Source organism: Anomaloglossus baeobatrachus, chromosome 10 (assembly GCF_048569485.1).
Source record: "Anomaloglossus baeobatrachus isolate aAnoBae1 chromosome 10, aAnoBae1.hap1, whole genome shotgun sequence".
Taxonomy (NCBI): Eukaryota; Metazoa; Chordata; class Amphibia; order Anura; family Aromobatidae; genus Anomaloglossus; species Anomaloglossus baeobatrachus.
The window spans coordinates 143891943-143919508 of NC_134362.1; the positions used below are offsets into that span (position 1 = coordinate 143891943).

General features: G+C 42.0%; 1 protein-coding gene across 1 annotated transcript; it reads left to right on the forward strand.

Moving 5' to 3' along the window:
* The first annotated feature begins 4405 nt into the window (after positions 1-4405).
* AGRP (agouti related neuropeptide) lies at positions 4406-26341 on the forward strand. Its single transcript, XM_075326733.1, has 3 exons — positions 4406-4577; positions 22942-23030; positions 26005-26341. The coding sequence occupies exons 1-3, from the start codon at positions 4406-4408 to the stop codon at positions 26185-26187; spliced, it is 444 nt and encodes a 147-aa protein (XP_075182848.1). The 3' UTR covers positions 26188-26341.
* The last annotated feature ends 1225 nt before the right edge of the window (positions 26342-27566 follow it).

Genomic DNA, 27566 nt, shown 5'->3' on the forward strand with positions numbered 1-27566 from the left:
GTAGAAAAAAAAAAGGATGCAGAAAAGGAGGAAAGCACATGTATAGTAAAGCAGTAGTGAAACTAGTCATGTAAAAATCACGTAGCCATGTCAAAACTGCCCATAGTCCTGTATGCGTGTCTGTGTATGTGCGCATGTGTGTGTTTGCGTGTGTGCATGCGCGTGTGTTTGTGTGCGTGCGCGTGTGAGTATAAAGTCTGAATTAGTTTTCACAAAGTTCACTGCACAGTATGAATGTCATGCTAACTTCAATCTACCAGTCAGCACAATTTTGGCAACATTGAAATATTTTCTTTCTTCTTTCTTTCTCTCTTTCTTACCTCTTTTCTCTCTTTCTTTCGCTCTTTCTTTCCTTCTTTATTTTTCTTTCTTTCGCTCTTTCCTTCTTTTTTGTTTCTCTCTTACTTACTTTTGCTCTCTTTCTTTCCTTATTTATCTCTTTCTTTCCTTCTTTCACTTTTTTTCTCTCTCTCTCTTTTCTTCTCTCTTTCTTTTGCTCTCTTTCTTTCCTTCTTTCTTTTTCTTTTGTTTGCTCTTTCTTTCATTCTTTCCTTCTGTGTTTCTTTCTTTCTCTTTCTTTCCTTCTTTCTCTCTTTCTTTCTTGTCATGGCCAAATTAATTATCTGTTCTTGCTTAACTGTTTGTTATTTTTTGACACAGGATTTTGGTTAACATATAAAGGGTATTTAAGTTTTTTTAAGTTTTGTTAGAGGATTTGACTATTATGCACTGCAAGAGCTTAAAGTATACCCATCATTTTAATTTTTATTTCATAAATTAATAGTACACATGGAAATAAGCAACTTCATAATATTTATTATCAGAGAAATTTGCTTCTTTCTCCTCCAGAAATGATCACTCATTAGCAAAACTCTCAATTCTGAGCTAAAATCTGAAGACTTTCCCATTACTGAGATAGGGGAGGTCAGTTGGTGCTCATGAGATTCTATTTAGATAGAAGAAGAAGGAGAGGCGGAGCTCTGACAACAGCTCTGCACTGGAAAACAGGAAACAAAATATAAAGTTCGGTGAAATTGCAAAACAGTGCTGTTTTGAGGGGAATTTTATTTACCACATTCACTATATGGTAGAGCTGATGTGTCCGGGGTGATGCCTCACATCGTTATGAGTTTGTTGATACCAAACATGTATACTATTACTTTTATATCAGGGGTCAAAGAAAAATTCTGAAATTTGCCCAAAAAAAGAATAGCGCTTTTGTCATCATTTTCTGAGACCCGTAACTTCTTAATTTTTGGGATCTCTGGCTCAGTGACAAATTATTTTTTGCATCTTGAGTTATCATTTTTAATGATACCATTTTTGCATAGATCCGATGTTCTGATCACCTGTTATTGCATTTTCTTTAAAGAAATGTTGCGGCAACCAAAAAACGTTAAATTGTCGTTTGTAAATTTTTTCTCGCTGTGCCGTGTACTGATCAGATTAATTTATTATATGTTTTGATAGATCGGGCATTTCTGAATGAGGCGTTACCAAATATGTATATATTTTTATACTTATTATTATTATTATTATTATTGTTTTATTTTCAATCGGGCAAAAGGGGGGTGATATGAACTTTTAGGTTTTTTTAATTTTTTAAAACTCTTTTTTTACATTTTTTTTAACTGACTTATCCCCTTAGGGGACTTTATGCTTCTACTGTTTGATCGCTTTTGCTGATCAGAGCATTGCCTCTGCATCACTCTGGTCAGCAGAAATGCTGATCTCCTGTGAGTGCTGGCGCTTTGCTGGCATTCACATGAATTTAGTCTTGGCAGCAACAGGGGTTCATCAGCTTAACCCTCGATGCCATGCCAACCCATTGGGGTCTTGTTATTGTATTGCAGAGCTGCCAATGATGGTGAGATATAATCCAAGAGGTAGAGCAGAAACCAGGTTTAAAATGCTGTAGTTTTTCTTTGTAAATTGTCCTGATGATGAGGACGGATATGTCCTCGAAACGCGTAGACCTGTGTAAAAATAATAAAGGGATTTGCTAACAAGCATCTGGATTCTCTATGGTTTGGCACAGAATTTTAAACCTGCTTTCTGCTCTACCTCTTGGATTATATCTACACTGCGGGACCGCTGCCTTCCACATTTGCTACGTGCCTTCATAGGGGTTGTGACTTGCACAACCCCATCAGGTGAGTGTTCTAACCCACACTTACCTCCACGTGTCATACCAGGTAAGACCCTATTTTTGCGCCTTTTCTTTCCACAGTTATCTTCACCAATGGTGGTGAGAAACAGCACAATACCAGCCAGAGCTTGGTGCTCAACCCAGTGAGAGCCACTTGCAATGTCTGAATGGCTCACACTGGGGGTAAATGCAACATTTTCAAATACTGTGTGTAAAAAAAAAACAAAAACCCTTCCTCCCTCCCTAGGAATGCTCTGTTTATGGTGGGCCGTAAGTGGGCAGAGCTGAACTGCCCAATCATTGACTTCCATTATACTCGTTACCCAAGTCGACCTGTAAGTTCGGTTCCCCCCTGACTTATAGGGGATTCAGGGTCTGGAAACAAGTTTAGATCAAGTCTGGGTCACTAAACGAGCGTTTAACTAAAGATGAATCCAGCGAACCCAAACATCCACAGATCCACCCATCTCTAGGTATGACAATTTTGGGGGCAGTTGATTTCATTTTCCTGTGATACACTTTCCTTGCCTCCATCCAAATATATAAAAAAATGCATGTGTAAAATTTAAGGGAACCTATGAATAGATTCAAGCAATTTCAAGCAGATATGTTTTATTGTGAAATACTGGGATGTTTCAGAGGAAATATAGTTAGAAATGTTGGAAATAGGGAGAGACACAAGTAGTCCTTCTTCACCCCAATCTGGCTTCTCCCTGCACTACTCCAGGCAATTAACAGGTCTCTCCCATGTGGTTGCATGGAGCGAGATCTGCTGGCTGGATATTAAGCCAAACTAGTCTCCCTATAATCCCTGGCCAGGTTTTTGAACTATGTTTTCTCTGAAACAATTGGTTATTTAAAGCACACCAATCACCAGAATTTTCCAATATAACCTAAATCTAGTGCTATACTGGCACTATCAGGCTGATTCTATGCATACCTTTAGTAGTCAGCTCGCATAGAAGGAAGTATCTAGTAGAGATGAGCCACCACCCTAGTGTTCAAGTTCAGTTCGGTTCGTTGAATGGCGGGTGTGTTCGTTGAACGCTCGACAAACGTTCGTCGAACACTTTCGAACACCTTCGAACACCATTGAAAACAATGGCAGGTAAACACAAACACATACAAACATGCACTAACACGAACGCACACACACATATTATGCTCACCTTACCTTCCGTTCCATCGCCGGCCTCCTGGGACTTGCAGTTCGCCCGTACAAGATGTGTATCGGGTAACCATCGTGACCGATGACAGAACTTCCGCTGACAGAGCGCTGATGTCAAAGGCAGGAGCCATTTGCCTCTGATTGGTCAGCGCGCTGCCTTTGAGTAGTGTTTGACAGAGGAAGTTCCTCCCTCGTTGGGATGGTTACCCGATACACGTAGTTCGCCGCTACAGGATGTGTATCAGGTAACCATCACCTGCCTATGAACTACCACTCTGCATGTCAACACCCAAGTCTACCAGCGTTGATTACAGATACAAGATCGGGTAGAGTTTCAGAAGTAGTCTGAACAGATCCCGATGCCTTCCATGACAGTTGGCACAGTGTCACAGTACCTTCTTGCTTACTTGTTTCCCTTCTATCTCTGCCCACCCTCTACTCTGATTGACAGCTCTGGCTTCATAGAGTCAAAGAAGGCCGGAAATAGATAGAAAACAAGCAGGTTGGAAGCTGCACATACGAGTGTTTTGCCACAACATGATGTCAAGAGCGCCCCCGCTTGGTTTGAACACTGATTCTATGCTCACAGAGTCACTTTAAAGCAAGAATACTTAAAAAAAATTCAAAATCAGCACAAAATTGTATTAGTTGTTTTTTTTTTAAAACTCTCTAGTAGATATTAGATTGTGTGTGCCATGTTATATCTATCTTTCTTGTTTTTTCTCCTTTACCCCTCTTCTGTGATTGTAGTGTTCAAAACCTTTTACTAAGACTTACATTAAAATGCACATGATCGTCGAAACAAATGAAATAATAATGTATATAAATTAATATAAATTAATAATATGTAGACTGTGAGCCCTCGCGGGCAGGGTCCTCTCTCCTCCTATACCAGTCTGTTTTGTACTGTTAATGATTGTTGTATGTATACCCTCTTTCACTTGTAAAGCGCCATGGAATAAATGGCGCTATAATAATAATAAATAATAAAATATAAAAAACTTTACACAGTTACTATACTGCTATTTACATTTATACAATCTCGATTGTGTCTATTTTTTCCATTTCTATAGATATCTTCAAACATGATGCTTAATACCGTCCTGCTTTGTGTGGCTATGGTTCAGGCAACGCAGGCCATACTGTCTTCAGATGCTAGCAATGGGAGGTTTGAAGACATCAACTCTGGTGCAAATACTGGAAGATATAGCTACCCAGGGTTACTACATAAGGTCAAGGAGTCCGGGTTACTTATGCCAGGTAGGACTCATTTCTCTTGCGTCACTACAAATAGACAATTTGTATTTAGGTTTTTTCACCTGACTTTATATGAGCCCCTATCTCATAACCTGCTTTTACCTCTGTTTCCTCTAATGTTCTGAGCTTGGTGACACCCACTAATGTCAACTAGGGAGAAGCTGTTAGGCCATGTGCCCACGTTGAGAATTTGGTGAGTTTTTTACTTCAGTATTTGTAAGACAAAACCAGGAGTGGAACAATCAGTATAATAGAAACACAGGCACCACTTCTGCATTTTTACCCACTCCTGGTTTTGCCTTAAAAATCTCACCAAATACTCAATGTCTGCAGGTGGCCTTACGTGGCATAAATGTGTTTTCTTCATTTGGTGTAAATGCCGCTGTTATCCTGAATTTCATAGTATCATAGTATCATAGTATCATAGTTTTTAAGGTTGAAGGGAGACTCTAAGTCCATCTAGTTCAACCCGTAGCCTAACATGTTGATCCAGAGGAAGGCAAAAAAAAACCCAATGTGGCAAACAAGTTCCAATGGGGAAAAATTTCCTTCCTGACTCCACATCCGGCAATCAGACTAGTTCCCTGGATCAATACCCTGTCATAAAATCTAATATACATAACTGGTAATATTAAATTTTTCAAGAAAGGCATCCAGGCTCTGCTTAAATGTTAGTAGTGAATCACTCATTACAACATCATGCGGCAGAGAGTTCCATAGTCTCACTGCTCGTACAGTAAAGAATCCTCGTCTGTGATTATGATTAAACCTTCTTTCCTCAAGACGTAGCGGATGCCCCCGTGTTCCAGTCGCAGGCCTAGGTGTAAAAAGATCTTTGGAAAGGTCTCTGTACTGTCCCCTCATATATTTATACATTGTGATTAGATCCCCCCTAAGCCTTCGTTTTTCCAAACTAAATAACCCCAAGTTTAGTAACCTGTCTTGGTATTGCAGCCCACCCATTCCTCTAATAATCTTGGTGGCTCTTCTCTGCACCCTCTCCAGTTCAGCTATGTCCTTCTTATATATCGGTGACCAGAATTGTACACAGTATTCTAAGTGCGGTCGCACTAGTGACTTGTACAGAGGTAGAACTATATTTTTTTCATGAACACTTATACCTCTTTTAATACATCCCATTATTTTATTAGCCCTGGCAGCAGCTGCCTGACACTGTCCACTAAAGTGAAGTTTACCATCCACCCATACACCCAAGTCTTTTTCTGTGTCTGTTTTACCCAGTGTTCTACAATTAGGTACATAATCATAAATGTTATTTCCTCTACCCAAGTGCATGACCTTACATTTATCTACATTAAACTTCAATTCCACTTCTCAGCCCAATCCTCCAATTTACATAAATCTCCCTGTAATATAAAATTATCCTCCTCTGTATTGATTACCCTGCAGAGTTTAGTATCATCTGCAAATATTGAAATTCTACTCCGCATGCCCCCAACAAGGTCATTTATAAATATGTTGAAAAGAAGCGGGCCCACTACTGACCCCTGTGGTACCCCACTATGAACTGAGACCCAGTCCGAGTACGTACCATTAATAACCACCCTTTGTTTCCTATCACTGAGCCAGTTTTTAACCCAGTTACACATATTTTCCCCTATCCCCATTATTCTCATTTTATGTACCAACCTTTTGTGTGGCACCGTATCAAAAGCTTTTGAAAAGTCCATATACACAACATCCACTGCATTTCCCTGGTCCAGACTTGAACTTACCTCTTCATAGAAGCTGATCAAATTTATTTGACAGGATCGATCCCTCATAAACCCATGTTGATACTCTGTCATAAGGTTATTTTTCTTGAGATACTCCAGTATAGCATCTCTCAAGAAACCCTCAAGGATTTTACCAACCGTAGAGGTTAAACTTACCGGCCTATAATTTCCCGGCTCAGTTTTTGTCCCCTTTTTGAATATTGGCACCACATTTGCTATGCGCCAGTCCTGCGGTACCGACCCTGTTATTAAGGAATCTGAGAAGATTAAAAATAATGGTCTATCTATCACAGAACTCAATTCCTGTAGTACTCTGGGGTGTATGCCATCCGGGCCCGGAGATTTGTCAACCTTAGTGATTTCGAGGCGGCGGCGTACTTCCTGCTGGGTTAAGCAGGTAATATTCAAGGGTGAATTTATGGTACCACTGGTCATGTCATCTGCCATGGCATTTTCTTGTATAAAAACCGTAGAAAAAAAGTCATTCAGCAGGTTGGCTTTACCCTCATCCCCTTCCACCATTTCACCAAGACTATTTTTAAGGGGGCCAACACTATCGCTTTTCAGTTTTTTACTGTTTATGTAGTTAAAGAATATTTTAGGATTATTTTTACTTTCTCTCGCAATGAGTCTCTCTGTCTCAAACTTAGCTAACTTAATTTGCTTTTTACATATTTTATTTAATTTTCTATAATTATATAATGCCTCATCACTACCTACCCTCTTTAATTCTTTTAAGGCTTTCTGTTTTTCTTTTATTGCTTCCCTTACAGCTCTATTTAGCCATAGGGGTTTCCTCCTATTTCTAGCATGTTTGTTCCCATAGGGTATATTTTCTGCACAAGCCCTATTCAGGATGCTCATAAAAGTCTCCCATTTGCTTTGTGTACTTTTATTACTTAGTAGATCATCCCAGTTTATTGCACTAAGATCATCTCTCAACCGTTTAAAATTTGCTTTCCTGAAGTTTAGTGTCCTTGTAGCCCCTCTACTAGACATCTTACTAAAGAATACATGAAAACTTATTATTTTGTGATCACTATTCCCCAAGTAACCCCCAACTTGTATATTTGATATGCGGTCTGGCCTATTGGTTAGTACAAGGTCTAGTAGTGCTCCCCCTCTTGTGGGGTCCTGTACCATTTGTGAAAGGTAATTATCTTTCATTGTTATCAAAAATCTATTTCCTTTGCTGGAACTGCAAGTTTCTGTTCCCCAATTTATATCAGGATAGTTAAAGTCCCCCATAATAATTACCTCTCCGAGACTCGCTGCTTTATCAATTTGCTTTATGAGGAGATTCTCTACCTCTTCCATAATATTCGGCGTCTTATAACACACCCCTATCAGTATTTTATTATTCATTCTCCCCCCCCTTATCTCCACCCATAGGGACTCTACATTCTCAGTACCCTCACATATGTTGTCACGCAGGATGGGTTTTAAGGATGATTTTACATATAGACACACACCTCCCCCTCGCTTATTTGTACGGTCATTCCTGAATAGGCTATAACCCTGTAAATTAACAGCCCAGTCATAGCTCTCATCCAGCCATGTCTCTGATATCCCCACTATATCATAATTTTCTTCCAACAATATTAATTCTAATTCCTCCACCTTATTTGTGAGTCCTTATTTGGTGGTTTATTTTATTTTTATTTATTTTTTTAACTTCGTTTTATTAACAATTTCAAACATGGTACAACTGACATTTGCCATATAAAAATAGCTCAGTATATAGATAGTAATATTTGAATATAACAATGAACAGTCATATAAAGTCCATAATATCTTTAGCACTTAAGATAGAACAATGTTATTATCCATACTTCTTATCATTTGTATATATATCTAATTTTATATTGAGCATAAGAACAGCTCTAACTATCAGCATGACCATATTTTGAAAATAAGATAGAAAGAGGAATAGAAAAAGGAAGAAAGAAAGAACAACAGCCACATTGCATTATTATATCTCAATATACCATTGGACAGTGTTTCATATCCCAACATCTAACGGGAACCACCATTATCCGCATACTCTCCCTCAAACCTCCGCAAGTGTGTCTGCAGAAGAATTCCACAAACCTCAGATTTTGTTACATTTTTCCGGGCACCCCCTATTATAATATACTACCCGCTCATAGACTATGGTTGCATTGACTAGTTTAACCCAGGACCGCACAGTTGGATTCGAATCTCCCATCCACCTCAGAGCTATTAATTTCCTAGCCAGAAACAATGCCTCTCTGAGGAATATTGTCATGCAATGATCCCAGGACTCTTCCTCCACCACCCCAAACAGGCATATCAAAGGGTCACACAAAACAGGAATCGACACAATCGATGTCAGTAGAGATGTCACTCCCCGCCAGTATGAAGATATATTGGGACAGCTCCAAATCATATGTATGAAATTTGCCCCTGAGAGATGACACCTCGGGCACTCCAATGTACAAAAACGGGCCATACTAAATAATGGAGTTGGAGTATGGTATGCCTGGTGGACAATGTAGCATTGAATCAACTTATTATTAACCGAAGGGGATACCGCAGTCGGAGATTCCAATATCTCTTCCCATTCCTCTCCCTGTAGAGAGGGAATTAGAGATTTCCAGCTATCCTGGGCTGGCAAGGGGTCCGACTCCACCCCCACCGACAACAGGTAAGTATATATAGCTGAGATGAGGCCTCGAGGTCCTTGTGATTTTAGAATACCTATCATAGGAAGTGATGATATATATTTCCTCACTCCAATTTTCTGTTTGTGGGATTGAATCGCTGTGCGAATCTGCAGGTATCTAAAAAACTGTGATCTTGGAACACTATATTCAATCTGGACTTGTTCAAAGGACTTGAAGGTTGTGGTTCCCGGGACAAAAAGATCACCTAATGCACTGACACTGAGTGGCCCAGAATTGCGCCGAGGGGTTATCTCTCAGAGTATGGAAGTGGCTATTCCCCCATAATGGGAGTTCCGTCACCACCCCTTCGAAGTGTACCACCCTCTTGGCTTGTCACCAGACTAATCTTGCCAACCTGAGGAGGGTTAATTGCCGTGGTGTTCTCAGTCCATCTGATTCCAGAAAACCCACTAAACAATCAGTCCCAGCCGCGTGTGCCAAGTGACTCTCAGAGTTTGGCAGCTGACATTCAGGCATCCAAGTCTCTAGTGCCCTAAGCTGTCCTGCGAGGTAGTAGAGGAAAAACTCCGGTAAAGCCATCCCTCCCAGTCTTTTGGATCTCTGTAAAATGGATAACCGCAGTTTGGGCCTGGATCTCCCCCATATGAAAGAGGTAGTAAGCGAGTTCAACATTGAGAAGAAGGATTTGGGTACTGATACTGCACTATGTTGTAGTAAATAACTAAGCTTTGGAAGTAATATCATTTTGATTAAATTTATTCTGCCAAACACTGACAGGGGTAGCTTGCTCCACAAGTTATATTTAAGTTTAACGTTCTCCAGAAGTGGTGTTATACTCGTCTGCAGGTCTAGTGTATGGTCTTTCTGTATGTGTATTCCCAGGTATTTAAAGCTAGTTACCACTTGCAGAGATGACCTACCCTCCATTGAAATTCCAGACTCAGTCATTAATGGCATCAAAGCCAACTTATCCCAGTTGATGCGTAGTCCCGAAAACTCCCCAAATTTATCTATAGTGTCTCTTACCACCAGTAGAGTCTCTGGCACTCGATCTAAGAAGACAACCATGTCATCCGCATACAATCCTATTTGATCTGTGCGGTCGGCTATAGTGATTCCAGTGATCTGTGAATGAGAGCGGATTCTAATTGCCAAAGCTTCAATAACTAGTGCAAACAATGCTGGAGACAGAGGGCATCCCTGTCTTGTGCCCCGATTCAATGAGAAGGGTGTAGACATAGCACCATTGACTAGTATCCTGGCTGTCGGGGACCTATACAACATATGAATCCAATTACTGAATTTAGGCACAAAGGCGAATCTCTGGAGGCAGGCAAATAAAAATGGCCATTCTACCGAGTCAAATGCTTTGGCCGCGTCCAGCGAGGCCAAGGCCCACTTGTTCTCTTAGACCACTGTGCTATATTGCACTATGGACTGGACCCGTCTTATATTTATAGAGGTGTTTTTCCCAGGCATAAATCCGGTTTGATCTGGGTGAACTATACTCAATATGACTGAATTAAGCCTGGACGCCAGTATTTTGGTAAAGATCTTGTAATCCACGTTAACTAGGGATATAGGACGGTATGAACCGCAGTCTAGTGGGTCTTTACCCTCCTTCCTCAGCACGACTATATGTGCTTCGTACAAGGAGGCAGGTAGAGAGAGAGTTGCTGAATGAAAAATGGGAGAAAACCTCTAAAAGAATTGAGGCCAATACGTCACAATATTTACTATAGAATTCTATGGGAAGGCCATCTGGACCTGGAGATTTCCCCCTAGCCATATCCGAGATGGCAGTAATCACTTCATCCAGTGTGATGTCCGCCTCCAGAGACTCCCGTTGTGAACCATTCAAAGTGGGAAACTCCAAATCCGACAAATACGTCACGCAACTTTGAACTCCATAAGGATTTCTAGAAGTGTATAGGGTTTTATAGTATTCACAAAAGCACTCTAAAATATCTTCAGGGGATGTAGCTATTGAGCCATCCATCCTCCGTATACCCAATATTGTATTTTAAGTGTTGTGTTGCCTAACCATATATGCCAATAATTTACTGGATTGATTTCCAAGCTCAAAATATGATTGTCGGGTAAAGAACAATTTGCGTTTGGACTTGGTCTCAGAGTGCTGCATATATAACCTATATGATTGCATCCAGGCCGCCCTATTTCCATCAGTTGGGGCCGATATATATATTGTCTCTGAGTCCCTAAGTCTCCCCTCTACTATATCATCCTCAGTTTTAGTCACTCTTTTAAGATATGTCATGGTTGAAGACAAACACCCTCTAAGGTAGGCTTTAAGAGTGTCCCACACCAAGTTAATATTCCAGGGTTTAGGGTGGGCTTCCAGGAAATCCTCTATTTGGGTCAGAGTTCTATCACTTTGATCTATTAGTTTCAGCCAAAAGGGGTTTAACCTCCAAAAGGGTTTACCAACACCTTGGTTAGTCTTCATAGTAAGAATCACTGGGCTGTGATCTGATATGCCCCTGACCGCATGTACCACGTCATCCACCCAGGTTGCGATATTGCTCGACCCAAAAATATAATCCAGTCGGGACAGCGTGCGTCTAGTAGAGGAATGACATGTATATTCTCGGGTATTAGGATGCCGGAGTCACCAAAGGTCAATCCACCCACCTCCCTCCGTGCATTGCTGCAAATCAGTCAAGTGTGTGGCTGAATGTTGTCCCCCTCCATCCATCCGAAACCTGTCCTGCTACTCAATCATCACAAGATTAAAATCCCCCATACATAACACATACGCATCTGGATAATTGAGGGCAAAGCTCAGTGCTTGTTTAAGAATGGAGATGCGAGCTGGCAGGGGGTTGTAAATACATAACAGCACATAATCTCTAGAGTTTATAGATGCATATAGAAACACAAATCGCCCCTCCGGGTCACGCCTCATCACCTTCACTTCCCAACGGATATGTCTATGGACCAATAGAGAGACACCCCTGGAGTAGCTGGTGTGGAACGCATGTGCCAACTATTGTACGCACAGTTTGTTTACTAGTCTGGCTGTGTCCCGTGTTAGGTGAGTCTCTACCAGTACCACCAGTTGAGCCTTGACTTGCTTAATTTGGGAGAATACCTTAATACGTTTTTTGGGCGATTTAAGGCCTCTGACATTCCAGGTCATAAATATCAGCTCTAACAAATAAGGAATAACGTTTGGAACTCCATTCTATGTCTGAACTGGGTGCAAAAACCTAAAAAAATATCACTATATGGAGATAAAGTATGCACACCAGTGACTATGCAAGGGGAATACATGTAATAGTAGAAACTGCTGTGTGAATACTGACATGAAAAATTCAATAGCTATATGTAAGAATGAAATGGGAAAAATGGAACCTGCATTACTGCCATGAATATATGAATAAAGAGAAATTTAGCTACTGAATTGATCAATGCAAGAGAGCCCCAACACTACGCCAAAGTATTTCTCTACGTTGGGGTCCCTAGCTTGTGTGTGTCCTCTCATGCAGTTAAAAACCTTAACGTGTATGGGAAGCTGAGACCCAGGCTATATATACGTATCATGTGGATTAGCAATAGGTGTGAGTGGGGTGGGTTCACAAACGAAAAACTACTAACAAACAAGGAATAACGTTTGGAACTGCATTCTATGTCTGAACTGGGTGCAAAAGCCTAAAAAAAATCACTATATGGAGATTTTTTTAACTGCATGAGAGGACACACACAAGCTAGGGACCCCAACGTAGAGAAATACTTTGGCGTTGTGTTGGGGCTCTATTGCATTGATCAATTCAGTAGCTAAATTTCTCTTTATTCATATATTCATGGCAGTAATGCAGGTTCCATTTTTCCCATTTCCTTCTTACATATAGCTATTGAATTTTTCATGTCAGTATTCACACAGCAGTTTCTGCTATTACATGTATTCCCCTTGCATAGTCACTGGTGTGCATACCTTATCGCCATATAGTGATGTGTTTTTAGGTTTTTGCACCCAGTTCAGACATAGAATGGAGTTCCAAACGTTATTCCTTATTTGTTAGTAGTTTTTCGTTTGTGAACCCACCCCACTCACACCTATTGCCAATCCACATGATACGTATATATAGCCTGGGTCTCAGCTTCCCATACACGTTAAGGTTTTTAACTGCATGAGAGGACACACACAAGCTAGGGACCCCAACGTAGAGAAATACTTTGGCGTAGTGTTGGGGCTCTCTTGCATTGATCAATTCAGTAGCTAAATTTCTCTTTATTCATATATTCATGGCAGTAATGCAGGTTTCATTTTTCCCATTTCATTCTTACATATAGCTATTGAATTTTTCATGTCAGTATTCACACAGCAGTTTCTGCTATTACATGTATTCCCCTTGCATAGTCACTGGTGTGCATACCTTATCTCCATATATAAATATCAGCTCTGACCCCATATCACATAAATCTTTTTATAAAACCAGGATCTGAGGTATAAGGCGCTTTCTGCCCTGCAATTAAGTGAGGTTACATAGTTACATAGTTACATAGTTACATAGGACCTTTCCGATAAGTCCTATAAAACATTTCAAACATCAATGGGGATACCACCCCTGAATACAGTGTCCTGGTATAGGTGGTATAAGGGTGCACAAGATAGGGCTCCCATTTCACAAGAACCAATTCCTGGCCAATTCCTCCATCACTTGAGGCACGGGCAAGTCCCATCTGTCTCCAAAGGGGGCTTCAAGCAACCATGGAAGAAGAGGGTCGCCAGGGGGCACAGAAAATGTAACCTAGGAAATTAATCTCATTGCTTCTGCCCCTTAGGTTTCAGGTGTACCTGTAGCCAGTCCTCACCCTCAGCAGGTGTAGTAAAAAACAGAGACGACCATTCATGCACTATGCGGAGCCGGGCAGGGTACAGCATAGAGTAGATGATGTTCCGCTCCCTTAATTTCTTCTTCACCTCCATGAAGTGGGCCCTCTGTTTCTGGAGGTCCACCGAAAAGTCCGGAAATATCGAGAGCGCAGCATTATTGAACTTGAGTGGGCTCTTCTGTCGGGCCAGACGGAGTGCTGTGTCTCTATCTATGCAGTTGAGCATCCTTGCTAAAAAGGGACGTGGTGGCGCGCCTGGAATAGGAGGTCTCGTTGGAACTCTGTGCGCCCTCTCCACCGCAAATGTCGAGGAGAACTCATCTCCAAGATTAGATTTCAGCCACTCCTCCAGGAATTGTTCCGGATGCCTTCCGAGCGCTCTGGCAGTCCTATGATTCGTATATTGTTTTGACGCATGCGGTTCTCCAGATCGTCTGCTTTCTGGCACCATGCATTTGCCGATCCGGCCATTGTGGTCATTTTTGTTTTTAGTGTTACAGTATGATCCTCCAGTTCAGACACTCGCGTCTCGACTTCCGCTGTTCAGGTCCTCAGGGATTGCATGTCCTGACGCAGGAGGCCCATCTCTGAATGTACCTCCTCAATCTTCCCTGTGAGGGAACTGTTGCTTGTAGAAATTGCTTGTAGAAGCTGTTCATACACCTGCCTCAAGGTTAAATCATCTTGATCCTCTGACCCGTCATCCAATAGTGCCTGACCTTTTGGGGTGGCATTTCTCTTGGCTTTAGGGGCATCTGCCTGACCACCCCTTGCAAACTCCTTAAGTTTGTCAATAGCTCCACTTTGTTTAGGGGGACTCATATTGATACACTGGGGATTTGCTGATTCTGCACCCCTCTCTTATCGTGCGTCTGAATCTGTGCCTTTATAATGTATATTTAGTAATATGTCTGTCTCCACTTCCTCACCACGTCCAGAGAGCCGGAAAACAGCCACTTATATGGTGGATAATAAGAATGAAGGGAGTCCCAGGGCAGCACAGCACTCAGGGTGTATTTATCAGGATGATGCAGGCCTGCGCATCGTGGAGAGTTCAATATGTGCCATATCTTTGTTTTCATGTGTCAGGGAGAATCTGCAGGGCCTGTGTTTCAAGGCACACACTCCAGACCCTCCAGCACTCTATGGGTTAAAGTCTCCTGCAAAACCGCCGGCCCCTTAATGTGCTGCTCACTGACTGCCAGTTACACAGCTAAGGGATTAACTCCCTGTGCTCACCGCTCCCGGGTCTTCACCTCTGGCCATAAATCTGTCACTCCTCACTACTCTCCGGAGTCATGCTCTGCTGCTCACTGTGAAAATGCAGGCTGTAGGGAAGATGGCTGCTGCTCCACACTCTCTAGCCACAGGAGATCCAGCGACGCCGTGCAAGAGTCAGGGAATAGCTCCAATGGGAATCGCCAGCCTCCAGATGGTGTCTCCTGTCACAGCAGCAGGTCAGTGAGTAAATGGGTCAGGTAACCGGGTGTAAATGGCCAGGATAAGATCAGGATTATAGGAGCTCTCTTCCCATGCGTCCTCTCTGGTCAGCTACATCGCCCCGCCCCCGTGGCTTATTTTTTGTTACTGCCGCGCTTCATTCCTGAGATGTGATCTCCTGGTCCTATATATATTTTTAGCCACTTGGGCAGGGTCCTCAACAAGATGTTCACAGGGAAGATTTGATGACTATGCCCACTTGTCTAAAAAGACCAGATTTACATACAGGGAATAAGGAGCTATATCTCAAAAATGGAGAGGCAAATGCACAAAATAAATAAATAAATAAAAAAACACTTCTCCAGGTTCAGGAAAACAGCTGTATTTCCAACATGTACATACTTAGATGACTGGTCCTCTTTTAGCACATAGCTACCGTGTTTCACCAAAAATTAGACAGGGTCTGAAAGATGCACTAGGACTTATTTTCAGTGGATGTCTTATAATTGAAATTGCTGTACGTTGCCCTAATTTTCTGCTGTAAGCTATAAGGAAAAATTATAGTCACACCCCAGATAGTTAAATGTATGTTAATACAAAAATTAATATTCACCCCTTCCCCCACCCTTCCCTCTGCAGCGGTGTCAGGGATTGGGTGCAATCACATTGCTGTATTACCCGAGGATCACATCACTATCCTTGGACTGGCTGTCTGCTCTCCTGATCTGAGCGTGACAGCCGCATTGAAATTGTTCTGCTTTCTTTCACGTAACACTGTGAATATCTGGCATACAGCTAAACCCTTGTTCCCATTTACAATAAACAGACTGTAGGAGTTCAGTAGTCTTGATTTATTAGCTGGTAACATGAACTTGATTGCTGGATGTACGGAGTATATGCAATACATGGATAAGGGTAAAAACTATAACAAGAAAGTGTTCACAGTCAGTTCATAGTTAAGTACAGTGATAACACAGCATAACAGTACATAAGATGGAGTCATCATAAGTATCTGGGGAAAAGGTCGTCTACAGCTGCACACCATACAGAATCTTATCTATATAAGCAGAGCAGGGTCAGCACTGTAGAATTACAAAGTACAATGCATTTAATATACAGTCTTCTATCTAAGATTCTAACACAATAACACATGTGATTTGCTTCTGACTCACCGGATTACACAAGGTAGGCGGTGAGTGTAGAGATAGGAGAACAAGGCAACAGGTCTTTTCCCTCACAAATCCAGGGAAGAAAATGGCTGCAGGCTTTCTCCTCAGAGCACAAAGGGGGCATTTCTTTACCCAGAGTACACTTCGCATAAAGAGAAACTCAACAATACAAAGGGTAATCACGACCTCTAGGGGTTGTAACAAGAACTACAATGAATGGGATTATCTAGCTGCCATACATGGCAGAACACTCCCCGCTTGGCGTCAATGGATGCCACTATTTGGTTCTTTCGGGGAAAACAGCAATGCGAGTTTGGTTTCTGGCCTGAGGAACAGTTTGTTCTCCCCAAGCTTGCACACTCTGACCTCTACCTTACGTACTTTCCCATCCTTGCTGGGAAAAGTTTTGGTGACTAGGCCAAGTGGACACTCATTCCGATGTGCTTGACTGTCCTTCACCATTACAACATCTCCGGGTTTGAGGTTTGGGTGGTCTTTCTGCCATTTCATTCTGGTTTGCAGTGTGGTACTACCTTTTCCATCTGTCCCAAAAGGCATTTGCTACACTTTTCACTTGCCTCCATTCTCGTCTATAGAGGTCTTTGTCGTTGAATTCTCCAAGTGGAGCATTTGGAACACGAGTCTTCTGCATGAGTAACATAGCAGGAGTAAGGACGGTCAGGTCTCTGGAATCACCAGGAAAAGTTGTCAGCGGTCTAGCATTCATGATAGCTGAAACTGCGGCCAGGAACGTAGTCAAACGTTCGTGTGTAAATCTGGTGTTTGCTTGTAAGAAGATGGAGTCTAGCATTTTGCGTGCTACCCTTATCATTCTTTCCCTGGCTCCTCCCATGCGTAAGGAATGTAGCGGATTGAAAGTCCAGGTGCACCCTTGTTCACCTAGGTACCTTTCTACATTAACTATATCCAGATGGGAAAGGATTTGGAGTTCTCTTGCTGCTCCAACAAAATTTGTTCCTCTATCAGAATGAATAAGCTTAACGGGGCCTCTAATCACGATGAAGCATTGAAGAGCATTTATGAAGCTTGAAGTGTCCATAGATTTGATTACCTTGATATGGACAGCTCTGATGTATAGATAAGTGTATAGAACCAGCACCTTGCTTCAGCATGGATCTTCGTAGTGTGTCCTATGGCCACACACCAAGGGTCGAATACGTCTAGCCCAACATTGGTGAAGGGAGATTCAGTACTAAGTCTGTCGATTCTGATTTTGGAACATGCCACAAAGTTTGCGTCACATAATACAGTTGAAGATGAGTTTGCTCACATTGCTTTTCGCTCCGACTATCCATAGTCCAGCTGCTCATAGATTCCCTTCAATAAACAGACCACATTGTTTTTTCACTAAGACATGATGATGCTGAATGAGCAGGGTGGTGACGTGATGAAGTCCAGGGATTATTACTGTGCGCTTCTCTGAAACTTCTACCTTGGCTTCTTGAAGGCAACCACCTATTCTCAGCAGTCCTTCTTGGTCAATGAACGGGTCGAGCTTCTTCAAAACGCTGTCTTTGGGAATGGGTTGTCCCTTGTTGAGGTTGTCTATTTCTCTGGTGTAGGTTTCATTTTGTATAACGCGGAGTATTGCGATCTTAGCTCTTTCCAGGTTAGAAGCGGTGAACGCATGCTAGCAGTGATGCCATCCTCTACAAGGTCTCTGACTTGTAGGTAGTGTTATCTTGTAGGACTGAGCCACATGAAGTAGACAAGTGATTGCTCGAATGAGTGACTTCCAAGTCGAGAAAATGCTGAATTGATGAGATTGGAGGCAATGATTTGAGGTCACTGTATGTAGAACGGACACCTGAGGATGAAGCTCTTCATCATCATCTGGGTCCACTGGTTCGAATGTATCAGATCTTTTGATGTCGAGCGTCGAACGGTACAAGGAGGCAGGACCTGTGAACCATGTAGTGTCTTTAAGATGACTTGGTTCAATGGATCTAGTTGCATGGTCTGCAGGACTGTTGGATTTGTCTTTGACTATTTCTCGATCCATGGTGTCCAAGAACATCCTGTCTTCTATGGACATCGCTGTCTTGTTGTCTTCCTTTGTCCTGTGAAAGACTGTACACCCTATCTGGTTTTGTTCGCCTTCACAAGCGTGGTCTTCGTTGGAAGGAACTGAGAAGGGGCAAAGCAAAGGGGTGATGTATGGCAACTCCTATACCAGCAGAATATTCTGACATGGCTGGAAGAGAGATAGGCGCCCATTTTCTAATGTGCTGGTGAGCATACTGTTGACTGAGGTTGGCTTGTGTGCTCCTCCTAGACAGACGTCTCCTATAATGACCCATCCAAGATCGAGCTTCTGTGCGCATGGAGCGTTTTGGAAGCCATTGATGTATTCTCTAGTCTTGTGAACTCGTAGTATATCTCTTCCCAAGAGTAAAGCTATTGGGGCTTCTGGGTCTAATTCAGGTATCAGGTGAGCTATACGCTACAGATGGGAGTGATGCGTTGCTACCTCCGGTGAAGGTATCTCAAGCCTGTTGTCGGGAATCTGACTGCACTCCAGTATGATCGGTAACAATAGACAGATCTGGCCATCTACAGACTCCACTCTGTATCCAGTTGCTTTCCTCCCTGTCGTCTCAACGGTACCTGCACAAATCTTCAAGGAATAGGGAGAACCGGGGCCTACAATGCTGAAATTGTCGAAGAAGAGAGATGTGTCTAGAGACCTGTTGCTCTGGTCATCCAGGATTGCATATATCTTGATCGCTTTGTCCTTATGGCCTGCTGGGTAGACTCGGACAAGACAGATTTTTGAACAGGATCTTCCTCCTACGGGTCCTCCGCAGATCTCGGTACATTGAAAGGTGACCTCAGCGGAGTCCATATCAATATCCTTCTGCTTTGCATTGAGCTCCTCTGTTTGCAACAACACTCGTGGGGGTGGTCCAGGGTGTAAGGCTGTATTGTGATCCGTGATGCTGCATTCTGCACATTTCATAGTTTCATAGTTTCATAGTTTTTAAGGTTGAAGGGAGACTCTAAGTCCATCTAGTTCAACCCGTAGCCTAACATGTTGATCCAGAGGAAGGCAAAAAAACCCCAATGTGTCAAATAAGCTCCAATGGGGAAAAAAATTCCTTCCTGACTCCACATACGGCAATCAGACTAGTTCCCTGGATCAACACCCTGTCATAAAATCCAATATACATAACTGGTAATATTATATTTTTCAATTAATGCGATCAGGCTCTGCTTAAATTTTACTTGTGAATCCCTCAATACAACATCATACGGCAGAGAGCTCCATAGTCTCACTGCTCGTACAGTAAAGAGTCCTCATCTGTGATTATGATTAAACATTCTTTCCTCAAGACGTAGCGGATGCCCCCGTGTTCCAGTCGCAGGCCTAGGTGTAAAGAGATCTTTGGAAAGGTCTCTGTACTGTCCCCTCATATATTTATACATTGTGATTAGATCCCCCTAAGCCTTTGTTTTTCCTAACTAACTAACCCCAAGTTTAATAACCTGTCTTGGTATTGCAGCCCACCCATTCCTCTAATAATCTTGGTCGCTCTTCTATCCACCTATTTAACACTAGCTTCACAGTTCCTGGAAAGGTGCAATGTTGTTGTACAGCATTTGAAGCAGATGTTGTTGTCCTTGAGGAAACCTTTGCGATCCTCTAAAGACTTCTCCCTGAAGGCTCTGCCTTTTAGTAGAGGATGCGGTTTCCTGTGTAGGAGACATTGCTTACTGACATCTTGAGGTCTGTTCCCTTCTGGAGGTGGCTTACTAGCATGTTGAGAAGGTCTTGTGGAAGCAATGTTAAGTTTATGGACTGCCACAGGTGTCCTACTGAGTTTGATACTGGGGGTAGTGGGACACGACAGGGTGAAGTCAAAACTGGGTTCATTTCTGACTTTAGCTTGTTGAGCAATGAAATCTACAAATACAGTGAAAGGAGGAAAAGGCATGTTATGAATTTGCTTGTACCATGAACCACATGTGACCCACTTTTCTTGTAGGTTGTAAGGAAGTTTCTGCACTATCGGATTAACTCCCCTGGCAGTGTCCAGGAATGCCAATCTGGGCAAATCCCCTTCCTCCTGGGTAACCTGTAACTCTCTCAACAAATCACTCAGTTCTCTAGGTTTTTGATAACTTTTAGGCCCTATCTTAGGGAAATCATCAATTCTTTGGTATAAAGCATTTTCTATGACTTCTATGGACCCATAGCATTCATCAAGTCTTTCCCACACCTTACGTAAGCCCACGGCTGGATTCTTTATATTAATGTCCCTTCATCGCTTGGCATACTCAGCTGATTCGTTCCCAAGCCACTTTACTAGGAGATCTAACTCCTCGCTACAAGAAAGGTCCAGACCCTGAATGGCGTTGTGGAATAAGGCTCGCCATGACCTATAGTTCTCAGCTTTGTCAGTGAACTTTACAAGTCCCTTGGTGACCAGCTCTCACCGAGCAAAGAACTTTGCAAAGTCCATGGTGGCTTGGTTGGTGCTGGTACGAGCCAGTGTGTTGTTGTCATGACTAATGTGTGGTGTATCACCATACCTTTTAGGAGCTTCAGTCTCAGGGTAGTCTGCATAATACTGTTCAGAAACGAAGGGTGTCCCTCTAAGTCGGAATGGAGGTGGTACCTTCTGATCTGTAGAACTGTAGTTGTGGTCGAAATCGATCTGTTGCATACTTTCTTGCTTACAGTACTGCAGTCCGGGATGGGATCTCTCGTATTCGTTATAGGATGATCGGTGTCGTGGATCAGGGTTGTCATCTATTCCGGGATGCTGGTGGACATACTCTGGGATGCGTTGGGTTGGATCCTGTTGCTCTATGTCTGGTCCCAGTACGTTGCTGCGTTCATCGGATTCAGGATACTCCATGGCCTTCAGGAACTCTGCTTTGGCTTTTGCCGCTGCTGCCTCCTTCTCTGCAATAAGTTTTTCCAGAGAGGCCTGCAGGCATGCTTTTTCAGCTTTTTGTTCTGCTAGCAAGCGTGTTCGTTCTGCTTGCAGGCATGCACTTTCTGCTTCTCGGTCTGCTTGTCTTAGCTTTAGTTGCATCTCTTGTGCAGGGATGGAGGATTTTACTTTTGCGGCTACAGCTTCTGCACGAGCGAGAGCAGCAAAGTCTTTCACTGAAGGCTTGTTAGAGCAGCTTGCTCGGGACCTTGTGCTGACTGAGGATGCCCGGGTCATAGACATTGTGCGCTCAGCTGTGGACTGCTGAGAACTTTGGCGGGAAAACTGAGTCTATGCGTCAACGGGTTCCTGCGTGGCGGGAAAGATTTTGTGCTTGCTGGGGAGGGATGTGCTCTTGTTCCCTGCAGCTGCTGTTGTTCATCAGGAGAAGCTGATGAAGCTCTTTAGAGCGACACGCGTAGGGTTGGGTGCCATACCTACCATCACGTGCAGGCCATGTTTACAAATAATTGAGCGTAACATATGGTGTTTATCCTGATTTGCCTTTTCCTCTCAGGTATATTTTGAGGTAGAAATCTTGGCTCCTATTTGGGTTTAATAGTCTACTTGCTCTACTTGATATTGGGATATTTAAGATTTCTATAGAGGCATTACTTGATTGCAATGCTATGCTCTTTATATACGTATATTTTTTTCAATCTTGATATGCTCTTTATTAGTCTGGGATTACATGGCTCTTTGAAGTATACATATGTGCTGTTTCAGTGATATTTGGATTGTTGATTTTTTTGACCACTATTGCAGAATTGTATCAATATTTTTGTGGATTATTGTATGGACTTAATGTCTATGTCACGTATTTAATGTTTATAATGCACATGATGGTTACAATTTGGTTTGAAGTGTTTTTAATGGTGTTAAATCAATAAACTTGTTACTTTTGCATATTTTGTGAGTTGAGTGCTTTTTGGCTCATATCTGCTCTTCTTCATAGCTCTCAGTTACGTATGGGCCTGCACCCTCACGGTTATTTACAAATTGTTATTTCTTGCTGTGCACTCCACTTTTTCTGGTGCATTCTTCCAACTATAATGGCCTCACATGATGCAGTTTGGCAATATTCTTTGCTTCATGCTGCTTCTTGATTCGATCCATTGACATTTCATTTGGGAATCAACCTAATAACACACTGAACTATTAGGGAATGTGAGAACAGGTTGTAATTTATAGTATGAAAGAAGAAAAAGATATTTCAAACAGTAGGAGCAAAACAGTAACAATCCAGTGACAAGAATCTGCATAATTAATCAAATTTGCAAGTCAAATTTATGCATGAGATAGCCAAGGTGCTTGTCTATATAATGAAGGTCGTCTCACGATCATAGCTGTAGTGGATGGTAAGATATGGAACCTGAAAGGCAAAAGTTCAAAACATTGTTACCCGGTTGCTTGTCAATGTATAATATAACATATTTGTGTCCCATATGTTCGTGGCATCCATGAAGCTTCCAGTATTTATAGCAGTTTTTGATAGTGAAAAACTGATTTGCAACACTTCATCATAATACAGTATGTTTTCTATCTCATCTGCTCAGCAAACATCGCAAGATCAGACATCTTTAGAATGAGTACAGGGGCTGCTGAAGAGAATGTGATGGAAGACTACAGCATGGTGGACCCAAGGGTAAGACAACTAGTAAGCAGAGAAAGAATTAAAGGACATTGACATACAAGCAATACAGTGGGTGCGGAAAGTATTCAGACCCCTTTAAATTTTTCACTCTTTGTTTCATTGCAGCCATTTGGTAAATTCAAAAAGTTCATGTTTTTTCTCATTAATATACACTCTGCACCCCATCTGGACAGAAACCCCCCCAGAAATGTAGAAATTTATTAAACAAGACAAACTGAAATATCACATGGTCATATGTATTCAGACCCTTTGCTCAGTATTGAGTAGAAGCACCCTTTTGAGCTAGGCATGAGTCTTCTTGGGAATTATGCATTATGCTGCCACCACTATGTTTCACTGTTAGCATTGTATTGGGCAGATGATGATCAGTGCCTAGTTTTCTCCACACATACCGCTTAGAATTAGCACCAAAAAGTTCTATCTTCATCTCATTTGACCAAAAAATCTTATTTCTCATAGTCTGGGAGTCCTTCATGTGTTTTTTTGCAAACTCTTTGCGGGCTTTCATATGTCTTGCACTGAGGAGAGGCTTCCGTCAGCCCACTCTGCCATAAAGGCCCGACTAGTGGAGGGCTGCAGTGATAGTTGACTTCGTGGAACTTTCTCCCATCTTCCTACTGCATCTCTTTAGCTAAGCCACAGTGATCTTGGGGTTCTTCTTTACCTGTCTCACCAAGGCTCTTCTCCCATGATTGCAACCTTGGCCAGATCTGTGCCTTGCCACAATTCTGTCTCTGAGCTCCTTGGGCAGTTCCTTTCACCACATGATTCTAATTTGCTCTGACATGCACTGTGAGCTGTGAAATCTTATATAGACAGGTGTGCGCCTTTCCAAATCAAGTCCTATCAGTTTAATTAAACACAGCTGGACTCCAATGAAGGAGTAGAACCATCTCAAAGAGGATCACAAGGAGGTGGACAGCATGTGACTTAAATATGAGTGTCTGAGCAAAGGGTCTAAATAATTATGATCATGTGATATTTCAATTTTTCTTGTTTAATAAATTTGCAAAAATTTCTACATTTCTGTTTTTTTCTGTCAAGATGGAGGATGGGGTGCAGAGTGTACATTAATGAGAAAAAAATGAACTTTTTTGAATTTACCAAATGGCTGCAATGAAATAAAGAGTGAAAAATTTAAAGGGGTCTGAAAACTTTCTGTACCCACTGTACGTATATCCACTGTTTGGTCTACAAACCAAGAGTTTCACATGTTTCAATGAAGTTTCTTTAGAGAATTGATAGAACACATTCTGAAAAACAGATGCTAAGTTTAGAGTGATGCATGGAAGGGGTTTTACATCTGCCCAAATAAAATTCCACATCTATATGCCTCAATGATACATTTACATGAAAAGAAGTCAGCTATTAATGTGGTCACTATAGGGTAGTCGCATGTTAAAGAACTTATCATATCACTACATTTTTTGTAAAAGTTATCTCCATAAACTTTCTATATATTTCATATTCAAAATAATGTGAAATATATAAGTATATAGTGATAAATACGGTATAAAGACTATATACAGGGCACTTTTAATCACGTGTGCTCTAATGTTCCAACCCTATTTGCCATATTCTTCATGGAAGTGCCACAAACAAGAATTTTTTCCACATCAATATTTACTGTGGAAATACGGTGGCTCAGTGGTTAGCACTGCAGCCTTGCAGCGCTGGGGTCCTGGGTTCAAATACCACCAAGGACACCATCTGCAAGGAGTTTGCGTGGGTTTCCTCTGGGTTCTCTGGTTTCCTCCCACACTCCAAAGACATACTGATAGGGACTCTAGATTGTGATCCCCAATGGGGACAGTGTTGCCAATGTATGTAAAGCGATGTGGAATTAATAGCACTATATAAATGAATACAATTATTATTATTAAATGCGGCCCTTCAAATCTTTGCAGCTGGTGCTTGGATAGTGTCCAACCCCCTAGTTGTACAAGTAGAAAATCTGGTACTCAACATTAGTGAGTAAGGTGACGTTCTTATTAACAGGCGTGATATTTTCTATGACAATCAATATTGACATCAATAATTGATTGATTTTAATCAATAGATTTTGGAATAATAATAATTTACACAATTGGATATTATATAAAATGTTCCTGTGCTGAAATAATCTTATATATGTGCCCCTGCTATGTACTGTGTAATGGCTGTGTCTGACTGTACAGAAACATGCTCTGATCATTACCAGATGGTAGTTTCCTGAATCCACCTTCTTACCCTTCATAAATATTGGTAGCACGTCAGCCATTCTCCAATCCTGAGGCAGCAACACTGTTACAAGAGAGTCTAAGAAGATAGTGTTATTGGGTGGTTAACTATTATTTCTGTCTGGCAGAATGGCACAGTCAGTTCTTTGGTGAATATGGATGAAAAAAGCATTCTTATAGGGAACCAACCACCAGGTTTTTGCCCAAAAAACTAAAGGTTTGGGCAAGGTTTGGTGTGGTGTGAGGATGCTGCTTAAAATGATACCTTTAGCTGGTAAAGCTGAGTCTTGATTACAGAGAAATCTTTGTCCAAACATTTGAAAATGACGTAATTCATGCAGTGCCTTGAACATCGGGGCAGGACTATGTGGGTCAGGTCTTCAGTAATGCTTCCTCCCCTGGCAGCCTGTATCCCCTGTTTAAATTTTTCCCCATTGCCACCACAATTAGCGCTATGTCTGGTGCATGTGCAGTACTATTTTCAAGTTTTTCTCCCAGTCTTCAATAAAATGGTGCCGGAATCAGCGCATGTGCGTACGGCCCTCTCCGATGCCGTTTTACTGAAGACACTGTAAAGATGAAAATGAGCGGCAGCGGCGCATGCGCTGATTAAAAAAAAAATGTGCGGGAAAAAATGTGGCAAAAATAAAGAATAGAAAGCCTATTTGTGGTTGCTACCAGTATTATTTATGGTGGTATATAAAACTCCTGTACTGGTTACAAATATGTTGTGTTCCCTCCCTCAGACGCTGTCACTGGCGGTATCTTCCCGAGAAGAGCGCTCGCCCCGGAGGTGCGTCCAGCTGCTGGAGTCCTGTGTCGGGCACCTGCCCTGCTGCAGCCCTTGTGCCACCTGTTACTGCCGCTTCTTCAATGCAATTTGCTACTGCAGAAAAACTAGCACCAACTGTCAGCCGGGCAAAAACTAGCCGGAAAGATGCATCACTATATTATGCTATGTAAGATTACCAACCTGTATATTTACTTATATTTTCTCTACAAGAATTTATTACTTGTCTTACACAAACTATCTCTAGGATATGATTATATGCAGTTTTCATCTAATTGTAATTTCTAGATACTATGTCTCGCTAGAAATAAAGGATTTATATTATGGAATGGTCTTTTTTTTAATCTATACAGTGAGAAGAATGTCACGGGTGTGACAAGATAACTTAGAGCAGGGGCACCTACATTGGCCCTAGGGCTAGGGTGGCCTTAGCTGTCCCTGTTTCCAAAGTTAGGCCTAATGGTGATGATGTTTGGGCCACATTTCTACCCTTAGCTCTTGAATAGCCCTGGTCTATACCCCTTCTCATTCACCCCCATAGAAGGCTGGGACAGAAGTGGTTTTGTCCCACACAAACAAACAGGGAAAAAACAAGTCTCAAACTCACTTACCTCACACAGAGGTAAGACAGTTCCTGCTCAGGAGGAAATAAAGAATCAGGGAGGAAATAAACAGACCATGAGAATATTTCCACAACACACAAAATAATGCACAGGAGATCACCAGAACAAGATCACCACGGCACAATGACTGGTATCACAAATGAAGCTATGATCAGCATGGAAGAACAGGCTCTACCAGCAGAAGTGGCTGTGAGCGGTCTCCTGGAACCTGTGACACTAGCAGTAATCCTCAGACTGGCAGAAATTAACTCCTACTAGACTGATCACTAATAAACACACAACTGGTTGACTCCTGAGTCTGACTGTGCAACTGAAAAGCACCAGGTGGTGTGTCATACTATGCAGTGTGAACAAGGTCAGAAGTCGCCATGGCATCAGGTGAGTGCAAAGTCGAACACCATGTGACAATGAATTGGAGAATAAACTAATAATAAAACCAAATTACAAAAATAGAATGATGCAATATTATACAAGCATTAACTAGGCCAACACTTTCTAGAACAAATTTATTGATTAGTTCATTGTCTCTTTAGGGAGGAAGGAGACGAACTCTAGTGCTACCTATTGAAGGTAGCAATCCTAAAAGTCACAAGTGATCCTTTAACTACCCTTGTCATATGAAGTAGGCTTTATTCCAGATGAGAACCTCATTGTGCAGACACAGTGTTTCAGGGTGATTGCCGCTTGTCAGTGCAAAGTATGAGATCTGATCTAGCTGTATGAGAAGCTAAAGTGGGGTCTAAGGGGAAAACTTTTCTCATTGCAGAGACTGAAAAACCAATCTGGCTCTCAGTGGTGAGGAGTCTTATAGCTGCAGTGCTCCTATGGGAAATATGCAAATTGCCTCTTTACGCAGGAAGAAGACGAATTCTAGTGCCACCTATTGGAAGTAGCA

What these genes read in the sequence shown, in the direction of transcription:
- AGRP (XM_075326733.1), top strand. Translation starts at nt 4,406, where the DNA reads ATGCTTAATACCGTCCTGCTTTGTGTGGCTATGGTTCAGGCAACGCAG. An exon ending in GTCCGGGTTACTTATGCCAG is followed by an intron (nt 4,578 to 22,941) that starts GTAGGACTCATT and finishes TCATCTGCTCAG; the next exon opens with CAAACATCGCAAGATCAGAC. An exon ending in ACAGCATGGTGGACCCAAGG is followed by an intron (nt 23,031 to 26,004) that starts GTAAGACAACTA and finishes TCCCTCCCTCAG; the next exon opens with ACGCTGTCACTGGCGGTATC.